This window comes from Lactuca virosa, chromosome 5, assembly GCF_052849685.1.
Source record: "Lactuca virosa cultivar CGN04683 chromosome 5, Lactuca_virosa_CGN04683_v6, whole genome shotgun sequence".
NCBI lineage: Eukaryota > Viridiplantae > Streptophyta > Magnoliopsida > Asterales > Asteraceae > Lactuca > Lactuca virosa.
In genome coordinates this window covers 258,907,107-258,918,180 of record NC_136430.1, presented here as the reverse complement: position 1 = coordinate 258,918,180, position 11,074 = coordinate 258,907,107, and the positions used below count along the sequence as shown (strand labels likewise).

At 33.9% G+C, this 11,074-nt stretch overlaps 1 protein-coding gene across 1 annotated transcript in view; it reads right to left on the bottom strand.

Annotated features, from left to right (window-relative positions):
• Positions 1 to 4,137: 4,137 nt before the first annotated feature.
• LOC145112643 (uncharacterized) overlaps positions 4,138 to 11,074 on the bottom strand; it is an 81,441-nt gene continuing 74,504 nt past the window's right edge. The window contains exons 6-10 of the mRNA XM_079048783.1: positions 6,750 to 6,919; positions 6,128 to 6,608; positions 5,430 to 6,017; positions 4,576 to 4,709; positions 4,138 to 4,361 (exon numbers count right to left, since the gene is read on the bottom strand). Coding sequence (XP_078904909.1) covers positions 6,412 to 6,608; positions 6,750 to 6,919 — 367 coding nt within the window. The 3' untranslated portion in view covers positions 4,138 to 4,361; positions 4,576 to 4,709; positions 5,430 to 6,017; positions 6,128 to 6,411. The remainder of the gene's footprint in view (positions 4,362 to 4,575; positions 4,710 to 5,429; positions 6,018 to 6,127; positions 6,609 to 6,749; positions 6,920 to 11,074) is intronic.

The window sequence follows — 11,074 nt, the reverse complement described above, 5'->3', positions numbered from 1 at the left end:
ATTTTAATCAGTCTCTTTTGATCAATAAATTAATTCCAAATTAATTCTCGATCAATACTAATTAAATAATATGATCTCACAATTAATATATTATTCTTATAATATATTAATAAATCACAATTAACCTCTTTCTCCATAATTCATCCTATCAAATTGCTATGGTGAAGGCAACCCAAAAGGACCATGCTACTATCGGGTCAAGTACATACGAATTATAGTTATGGGCTTAGACACCTAATCCAACAGTCTCCCACTTGGATAAGTCTAATAACTATAACTGCAAGTACAACTTCAAAATCCAATTAGCAACCGTAGCTCTCAAAAGCCGCTGTCGAACTCTAATCTTATCAGTAACGCGTCCTTTAGATAAGGGATCAAATATTCCTAGGTTCTACAAGATATCGTATGGACATGAGACATGGATTAAAATCATTCTCTCTGTCCAAGGTTTGTTTCCCGACTTTCCGATTTACGACGACTGACGCAGACTACAATTGAACACATCAACTTAGTCCAGGTTTGGCTAAGCGCTTAGGGTGTCATCACGAAATCATCGAGGGGCCCATATATATCGCTTTTATCCCTCTTAGAGTAAAAGGAACGGATAAACATCGACTCATATGCTTGCGCAATTTACTCATTAAATCACACACAACAATACGTTTTATAACACCAAGTTACTGGTGCGTTTACGTATCATCAATGTGCAACCGACTTGTAAACTACAACTCATATGTCTCCGTTTCAAGAATATAAGATATTATCGTCTCACAATCACTCGTGATAAAATCCATGAAGTGATTCAGATGAGCGTGGGTTTAATCTAATACTCAAATTCTTATTTCAGGAGTACTCACGAACACTGCAACAAACATTTGCTATGTCTAAGAACTTAGACAATCTACAGTCGGATTCATGACAGTATTACCTCATTACTTACTTCCAAAGTATGATCGACTGTGGATGTTTGAATAATCTTATTATTTGGGAAGTAAAACACAAGAACAATCTAATCCAATATGGTTTCAGAACTTTTGAATATAAATAAAACACGTATTATTTAATAACCATATTGATTACACATTATTCATTGTATAATGTTTCGACTAATCAACTTAATACTTGAATTAAAACAATAGTTATCCCATGCTCCAAGCATGCACACTATGTTTATCTATGTTCCTTCCTTTGTGAAATAGATCAATTGAACATATTTCTAATGATTCTCATTACACAATTCCCTAATCCTTATTATAAGTGTAAGAATACAAAATTCTTGCAACTACTAGAATCTGTTAGAGTCTAAACTTACATGCAATGTTCCCTTTTGTAATGTCAAGGTACCAAAGTCATAGTGACTTTGCCAATGATATTAAAAAACATTCCACTGGAGATTTATTGCAGAACAATTCCATGAAGATGAAGTATCACATTCAAGGTACATTCCTTGAACATCCTTCTTGCATAAAAGTTTCTAACTTACACATAGATTTTTAATATCCAACTCCCATTATGGAAATATTTCCATAATTTCCATATGACCATCCATTCTAAATAGAATTCTATCCATTCAGAATTATATCAATATGGTCGATCCATTACTATACTTCCAACTGTCCCAAGCAACCAATCTTTTGTAAACCTTAGATTGTCTGTGACAGTTGTTTAATAATTTTAGTCATATCCGGTTCTGGTCCTTTTTCCGTCTCAATGCCATTGGCATTTGGAAAATCAGAGCGAGTGAATATTATAACATATGTGATCAATCCTATATCCGAAGCATATGGGATTCGATACATAATGTCTTACATAAAGACATGATACTTTATCAGTCTTTTGCTATAATATTTCCATATATATAATTTCCTATGTTGAAGCATTTCAACATGACGTTCATATACGTTCATGACTACGTTCTATTAAAATTTCAATCTAAACTTTTAGATTCGAAATGAAGTATTGATGCCCGCGACTTTGCAAATTTAGAACTTTGCATACTTTCTTTAACTTAGGGACCCAAATGTAATACACCTCAATATAAGAATCAACAATGGAAGTACTTCAAAACCAGATATTAAACATGGATTTGATGGGATTTGAGCACTACAACATTCCTATGGTGTACATGCAACCCTAATTCTTTGGATCAAGGTTTTTCTCAAGTTATACATGTAAGTAATCATCCAAATCATAAACCCTAAGTATAGCATACATAATTTCGAAATTGATAACTAAAACCAAGTTAGATGAATACCTTTTCCTTGTAGCTAGTTGATCTTGACCTTCAAGAGCTTAGTGCCTCAATTGTTGCACCTCTAATGAGTCACAAACACCAAGTAGAAATGGAGAACTATGAGAGAGAGGTTAGGGGGATCAAATTCGGCTAGAGTTTCTTTTCATGCATAGGTGCTAATTTTGAAGCCTTGGGGTTCCTTTATATAGTTAAGGCTCCTAGGGTTTTCAACTTGGAAACCCTAGTTCCCTTGCTTAGGCCCTAAGCAACATATGAACCTCCACATGAAAGCCTTTGCACGAAATCTTTATGGACTCTCATAGAGTTTTCATCCACCACTTATCAATATGGTCCATTAGCCCAACCTACAATTATCACTGATTTACATAATCAGTCCCCGTTATTTTAATCAGTCTCTTTTGATCAATAAATTAATTCCAAATTAATTCTCAATCAATACCAATTAAATAATATGATCTCACAATTAATATATTATTCTTATAATATATTAATAAATCACAATTAACCTCTTTCTCCATAATTTATCCTATCAAATTGCTATGGTGAAGGCAACCCAAAAGAAACATGCTACTATCGGGTCAAGTACATACCAATTAAAGTTATGGGCTTAGACACCTAATCCAACATGATTTTCTGTGAAGGGCCTTCAGAATGGAATGATTCTATCTCGCCACAATAACATCGTAGCTCTCTACCCATTCACACATTCGGCTCCCACTCAGTTCGCTCTTCTCTCCATCTCTTCCGATCTATGGCACTTCTGGCTTGGTCATCCAGCCGATAAAATTATTGATTTTTTACGTTTAAATTATATAATTGCGTGTAATAATAGAACTAACAATTCTCATTTACTTTGTCATTCTTGTCCAATATGAAAACACAAAGGCTTACCTTTCTTTGATTCCAATTCGTACACATTATTACCATTTTATATAATTCATTGTGACGTTCAGACTTCCCCCGTCCCAAGAAAAACAATCATAAATACTACATGATTTTAATAGATAACTTCACCCAATATGTGTGGGTATACCCTTTACAATTCACTTCCGAAACATTTGATCGTTTCATTCAATTTCACTCCTTTATACATACTCAATTCAACACAAAAATTAAAAGTTTCCAATGTGACATGGGTGGTGAATTTGACAATCACAATTTCAAACATTTCGCCTCTACCCATGGACTCCAACTTCATTTTTCATGTCCTCAAACATCCCTACAAAATGGTAAAGCGAAGTGCATGCTTTGTCGCGTAAACGAAAGTGTCCTTGTTCTCCTTGCTCACGCTTATTTACCATCCTATTTTTGGGTTGATGTTCTTGATGTATTTCGAGCATAACAAACAAATTCCTGTGTGGGCATGCAACCCTAATTTTTTATCTATGTTTTTGTCTAATTGAACATACAACTTTGAACATCAAAATGAAAACCCTAGGAATCATATACTAATTTCGAAATTAATAATTAGGGTTAGAAAACATACCCACTACTAGAAAAATACCCTTTAATGACACGCATTGCGTGTCATAAAAGGGTACAGATGACACGTAAATGCGTGTCAAGGAAGGCCCTGTCATAAAGGAAGACGACACGCTTTTGCATGTCGTAAACTTACGACACACATTGTGTGTCAAGAAAGGCCCTGTCATAAAGGAAGACGACACGCATTTGCATGTCGTAACGTAAGTTTAGCACACACATTGCATATCATTAAATCCCCTGTCATAAATGAAGATGACACGCATGTTCGTGCCATAAACTTCAGCAACCATTTACGATATGCATATACGACGTGCCTTTACGATACTCATTTACGCATAATACAAAAATATAGAAACAAATATATACCAAAACATTCAATTTCATCCAATAACATCATGTCAAAAAATTACAATACATTGATATTAAGTGGATCTGATTGTACATTGTTATTAAGAGGTTTTCCATAACTATATAACCTAACACTACATTGCTATTAAACGGCACCTTCTTGTTTCAGATATCATGTCAAAAAAAAATCCTCCATATCATTGGTTTGCCACCTGGTGGTGTACTGTGTTGCTGTCAAACGAGCGTGGATGGCAAGTAATGACTTGAACATTGGCTGAAACAAAAAAGATTTTATTAATCACAAGTAAACTTTAGCTCAACCATGAAATTTAGCTAAACCCTGAAATGCTACTGTTGCTGTTACTCCTATATTTTGTGGGAATTATTGATTTTGACAAGTAAACATTGTCGTCATTCTTCGTAAGGAAGAACTATATTATTACATTAAAATTTAAGTAAAAATTAATAAGATATTATATTATATATACCTCTTCTTCATTTCATTTTATAGAGATTCCAGCTTCACTGTCGACGGATTTATGGACAGATCTTTTTCTCCAAGACCATGTTTTTAGGTCCATGATTTACTGTTCTTGATGATAATAACACCACAAATCTCCAACTAAATACAAGGAGAAAAGAAAAAAGGGAAATAAAGTACAAAATTTTAAAAAAGAATTCTTAATTAATGAAAAGGTTACACCATTATAAAGGGAAAATGCTGCAACTCGTTAAAACCGGATATTAAGTTTTAACTCAAAGTTTTTATACAAATAGAAAAAAGAAAAGTACATAGAGAAATGCTAGGTTGCTTTAGCTTAGTCTATCACTTTGGATCCAAATAGACGAAGAAATAAATATATATATATATATATATATATATATATATATATATATATATATATATATATATATATATATATAAAGAAAAAGAACTCATATTCCAAGAATTTCTCCATTTTAGTGTGATAGTGTCCGTACTGCATGACGATATATTAATATAAACACTAAAAATATAAGATTTGTCTGCATCGAATGACTTGATGTAACCTATTCATCTTCATTTTTAGTGTATTTATTTATATAAAGATTATTCTATGTTCCTCATTGATGTCTAGTTTGTAGAAACTTTGTGTTAATAACCCAAAGCTTTCCACAATCTCCACTCAAAGCATCCATGAAAAAAAACAAGAATGCATCACAATGTTTCAGCCATTTCTGAACAAGTTGGGAAGATCTTGATGATCATATAAACCCAAGAGGAAAAAGATGAATGCAGTCAAACGAAACAAAAAATAGAAATAGAAATCTACAAATGTAGAAAAATTAATTAAAAGCTTACCTGTATGAACCCAGATGAGATAAGATTGAGCGTGATAATGTACATAGTTGAATGTATGGTTGAATGTCACAGACTTGAGTCCAACAAGAATAAGATTCTTGGCTGCAAAGTGCAAATAAGTGCATAAATACAACAAGCAATAGATAAGCATAACATTAGATTTATATAAACCATTGAACAACAGGCAACTTATAGTAAGAAATAGAAACTTCCCATTTCTTTTCATGATTAAAAATCAAAAGTTTATTCCCCCATGAAGTCATTTTAACAATAACTTACTCTTTCATGCTACAAAAACACTGCAAAATATCCATTTGTTAAACTTATGGTATGATTACCATTGGTGGTACCATTAGGGTTGTTTCCTCCCCCATGGTGATAGAGAAAACAGAGGCCAACAGCTTAAAAACATATCTAAATTACTAAAAAAATAAACAAAAGCATGCATCAACGAGTATTAACTAATGTGATTCCTGACTTCTACACAGCCCCTAGATATCTAAGCATAAAAATTATCCACTCCAGATTTTCACGTATCATCTTTGTTGTATCAGCAGCTATATGAAAAGCATTATTTCCTTCATCATTCTGAAAAGAAAAAAGTTGAAAACAAGCAGCACCCATGTTAGAGCCATAAAAAATAATTCATAACAAACTAATATCTAATTTAGAATTGATAGAGGGAAAGGCATAGGAACCTGCAAATTACAATTTTCTCCTGCAGAAAGAAGCATTCCAACACATGATTCTGGTCCTCTTGCCAATGCCACATGTAAAGAAACGGTGTTTTGCACATTCCTTATGTTCACATCAACCCCAACATAATGAATAATATGTTCAAACAAAACAACAGTTAATGACCCAACCAATTCAACTCAATCATGCCTTTCTGTACAGAAAATGTCAACACACTTGAGGAAATTGATGGAAGAATAAATAAAATAAACAAATAAACTTACTTTAACTAACTCCACATCATTACTCATAGCAGCAGTATGCAGAGCTGTACGTCCATGTTGAGTGTCTTGAGCAGTAGCATCAGCTCCAACAACAAGAAGAATCTGTACAAGTTCTCTACCATCTGCAACTGTATGCAGAGTTGTACATCCATGTTGACTACTTCTGCCTCTGGTTTTCTTTGTTTCTGACTTGCAGGAACAAAGCTACCAACAATCATCTATAAAAAGTGACCAAGAAAAAAATAAGTTTCTTAGGGTTTGGAATCAGGAATCGGGAATCAGGAATTAGGAATGGAATGGTTGATTCCATTCCATTCCATCCAAGGGTATTTATGGAAATAAATAAATGAAAAAAAAAATTGAACGGGTGCTGGAAAATTTAGAAGGTCAGCCACATTACCACCTAAAACATGACCATCTGGCCCCGAAAGTGACACGCTTAAACCACCAGTCCTACTTCTTTGCCCATCACTCTCACAAACCATAAATGAACAACAAAGAGATAAGATCTCAAATCGTCCCTGAAAGTGCCTTTGTGTATGATTCAACAAGTAGTAGAAAAAGCCATATGAGTCGAAGTTTATCCATTCCTTTTACCTTCGGGATAAAAGCGATATCTGTGGGCCCATCGATGATTTAGTGATGACAAACGTAAGTGCTCGGCCGATCCTGGACTGATTTGATTTGTTCAATTAGTCAGTCGTCATAAATCGGAAATCGGGAAACAACAAATGGACAGAGAGAATGATTATAATCCATGTCTCGGTCCATATGATATCTAGAATGGAGGAATAAATGATCCCTTATCTAATGGACAAGTCATTGACAAAGGTCAGAGTTCATCTACAAGGTCAGAGTTCGACAGCGGCTTTTGAGAGCTACGATTGCCAGTTGGTTCTTGAAGTCATACGCAATAATAGTTTTAGACTTATCCAAGTGGGAGACTGTTGGATTAGTGTCTAAGTCCATAACTATAATTGGTATGTACTTGACCCGACTTGGCATGGTCCATTTGGGTTGCATGGCATCATGCATTTGGATAGACTAAAATGAGAGAAATAACACTTAAGGATTATTAATATATTATAAGTTCTAATATATTAATAAGATTATGTAATTAGTATTGATCAAGAATTAATCTAGAATTAATTAAGTGATCAAAAGAAGACTAATTAAATATATGGGATGATTGTGTAAATCATCCATACTTGTATAGTGGGCTAAGACTCCATGGATTATCAAGTTGGGCTAAAACCCATAGGATGCTCCATGGGTGTTCCATGGTGTATTTGAACCCATGGATCCAAGGAAATGGAAAGCCATGACAATTAGGGTTTACCCTAATTGTGACACTATATAAAGATCATATTCTTAGGAAAAATCGGCCAACACAACACAAGTGTGTGAAGGAAAGGGCAAGCCGATTTCATGAAGTATCATTTCTCTCTAAGTCTTTCAAGTGCATATGATGTTGTGTGAACCATTTGAGGTGTCATACTTGGGGCACTAGGCTTTCGAGCATCATGGAGTCATTCTACATCAAAGAGGTACGTATTCTAACTTGTTATATTTCATGTGAATCAAAGTTTTGTATGCTAGTTAGTATAACACCTTGAATATTCATATTTGCATGTATAACAGAAAAAACATAGATCCAAGGTATTTAGGGTTGCATGTACACTTAGGAGTGTTAGAATGCTCAAAACCCAACAGTGGTATCAGAGCCTAGGCTTGTTTTCAATTATACTTGATGCAAACTTGTTGAAAAAACTCGAAAATTTTTGCATCTGACTGCTCACCACGACGTGGCAGTCTTTACCATGACGTGGTGATGCCCCTGTATGCAGAATTTCGAGGTTTTGCTTGGTATTGGATGAGGATCATTACCCTAAACTGTTTTTTGAACCTTAAAACCTGTTTTTATGTGGTAATGATTAGGCTAATCCAATTTCAAAGTTTAATATCAAAATTTCATGTCTATATGTGTTCATATGTTCTTGAAATTTTGATAGGAATATTCATGTTTTGTATTAGCTTAGTGATTAGGCTAATTACATGAAAAAGTTTGATTGAATTATTCTTGTTCTTATGAGTTGCTTAGATTAATAGGAATGTTAAGTGAAATTGTTGTTTTCAATCCAAATTAATCTAAGAGTTGATTCTAAAATGTGTTTTTGTAACTTGTCCTCAAGTTATATGAAAAGTCACATTTAAGTTTCATAAAACTCATAAAGTTTTCCATAAGTTATGAATAAGGAAGAGTTACATTCTTTTAATGGTTTAAAGTCTTCCATAACTTGTCCTCAAGTTATGGAACTTGAAGAGTTTCTGAATTAAAACTACTTTAAACACATAAGCTATAGAATTGAAAAGTTTTTGAATAATTCAAAACTTTCCCTCAAGTTTTGGAATTTGAAAAGTTTTCTTTCATGAATACTTTAATTCCAAATTAAGCCCTTAGGATTTTAAAAGTTAAAATTCAACCCCTATACTTTATAATATTATAAGTCAATAATATATATATATATATATATATATATATATATATATATATATATATATATATATATATATATATATATATATATATATATATAAGAGCAAGTCAGTCTTACCGTTAGTAGGCCTCATTCACAAAGCCGGTCTATAAGGGGGGTATAAGGTTACTACCTATAAATTGGCAGTTTAATGGGTGTCCACTCTCACCCACCGCTTCCTTGACTGGTGGAGGGTCGTTAGCCGAACGGGTAGGACAAGGACTATAATTATCCCTTCATTAAAAGTATTAATGATAAATACTAAGTAACTAAACACTTAAAATTCCCAATCTTAGTTACTTAGGAAAATGTGAATAAGGTGCTAATCCATGAAATTTCACTTTGCACCTTTGTTTAAGTCGTTGGTGGAGCGTGTGTGGTTTACCCGCACACTAACTTGGACTTAACAAGGTAGGCAAAGGGTTTCTTAAAGTTTATCATAGGTCGGTGGAGCGTGTGTGGTTTACCGGCACATCGGTTGGGTGATAAAAATTTAAGAGTACCAAGTAATTTGCATGGTTACTTCACACCTTGTTTTATGATCCTCGGCATCCCAGTCACAAAACCTGAAGGGCACACACGAGATTGAAACATGCCATTGAAAAGTTCAATGAATCTCAAAAAATCTAGGAGTTTCAAATCCAATTAAAACCTAATAAATTATTTCGTTTTTCATGGTGGAAATTGGTGAATCGTCATTCACCTACCTTCAAATATTCTATAGCTTGGATTACGGCATCCCTCTTCCAAGTTATAAAATATTATGTTGGGTCCTAGCCTTAATATTTCATATTGGGTGTTATATTAAGGACTTAAATCAACTTACTTGAATATCTCCCAAAAGATGTCTAGTTCAGACATCTATGATCTTCCCAAATCTCTTGGAACTTTACTTCCTCCACCTCCTCCAATTATTCTCCTTAACCCACAAGTTTCAGGTCACTCAAGCCCTATTGGCAAGCAAAGTCTATGTGTGCTCACATCTTGGAGATAAAGTCACATATTGACAAGCCGGGAGAGTTGGGTGTCAAAGTCTTAAGAAAGTTGGATGTTCAATCACTTTCTAAGTCACATAGTTAGTTTCTTTGGGACTACTATGAAACAGACTATGACATGACCCTTAACGATCTTATCTATTTGCTTTGTGTTGCTGAATCAGCAATGATTTGGAGCACTGGTAGAGCAAATTTGATCAGAAGATCAACTTCCCAAACTTCCATGGACTTTGAAAATGGTAACATTAGATATCCAGAAAAGATTTTTCTTCCCAATGGAAAGGGATTGGCCATAGTCAACTCAGTTGACCAAATGGTAAAGAGAAAGGTAAGTCTGTGATAGTCCAGTACACCATTCCCAAAGAGTCCATATGTTTCTCTTGCCAAAGGAAGGGGCATTGATTGCGAAGCTGCCTATTTATCTGAAAGATCATAAAGCTGATCAAGTCAATAAGTTTGACTCAACTTCAGATAAAAGTCCACTATCTAACTCTGTTAAGTTTCTATTCTGAGATTCTCATTACATGATGTGACTGGATCACATGTTGATGTTTTAAGAATCAAAGAAAAGTGAAGAAACTTAAAGAAAGTGTATGTTGATTCTGATCATAAAGATGGATCTCGATTGCATGGTTCAATGATCAGAATTTTGAGCTGTTGCTTAAGAGTTATATTGCTTAGGAATAGATAACAACAAGTTTTTCATATGCTTTTGCACTGTAAGGATAAGTTGTTCCGCAAAGTTTTAAAATTAAAGGAGATTTTTGATTTTATTTATTCTAAGTATCCTTACAATGGCATTTGTGAAAAAAAAATTGTTGCTTATATGATTCTATTGATAGCAATATTCGCAAAATGGATTTGTTTCTTTCATTTGTGGTAATGTCTAATTTACCAAATAAGGAAAGATTCTCATCACCCAAGGTTTCAGTTGGATAGAAACTTGGAAATCATGCAAGTTGTATAGTATGATGAATGAGAATTTCCATCTTTGGAAAATTAAGATTAACTCCTTGTTCACATGTATATGTGAGTCAAGTGAAGGACTAAGGGATCGAGTACACATTCTTGTGCACCGGTCAAGTCCACCACAAAAGATCGATAAGACTATTCGTCATGATTTACTGAAGTTTAGTAAATATGGTTATACTTAC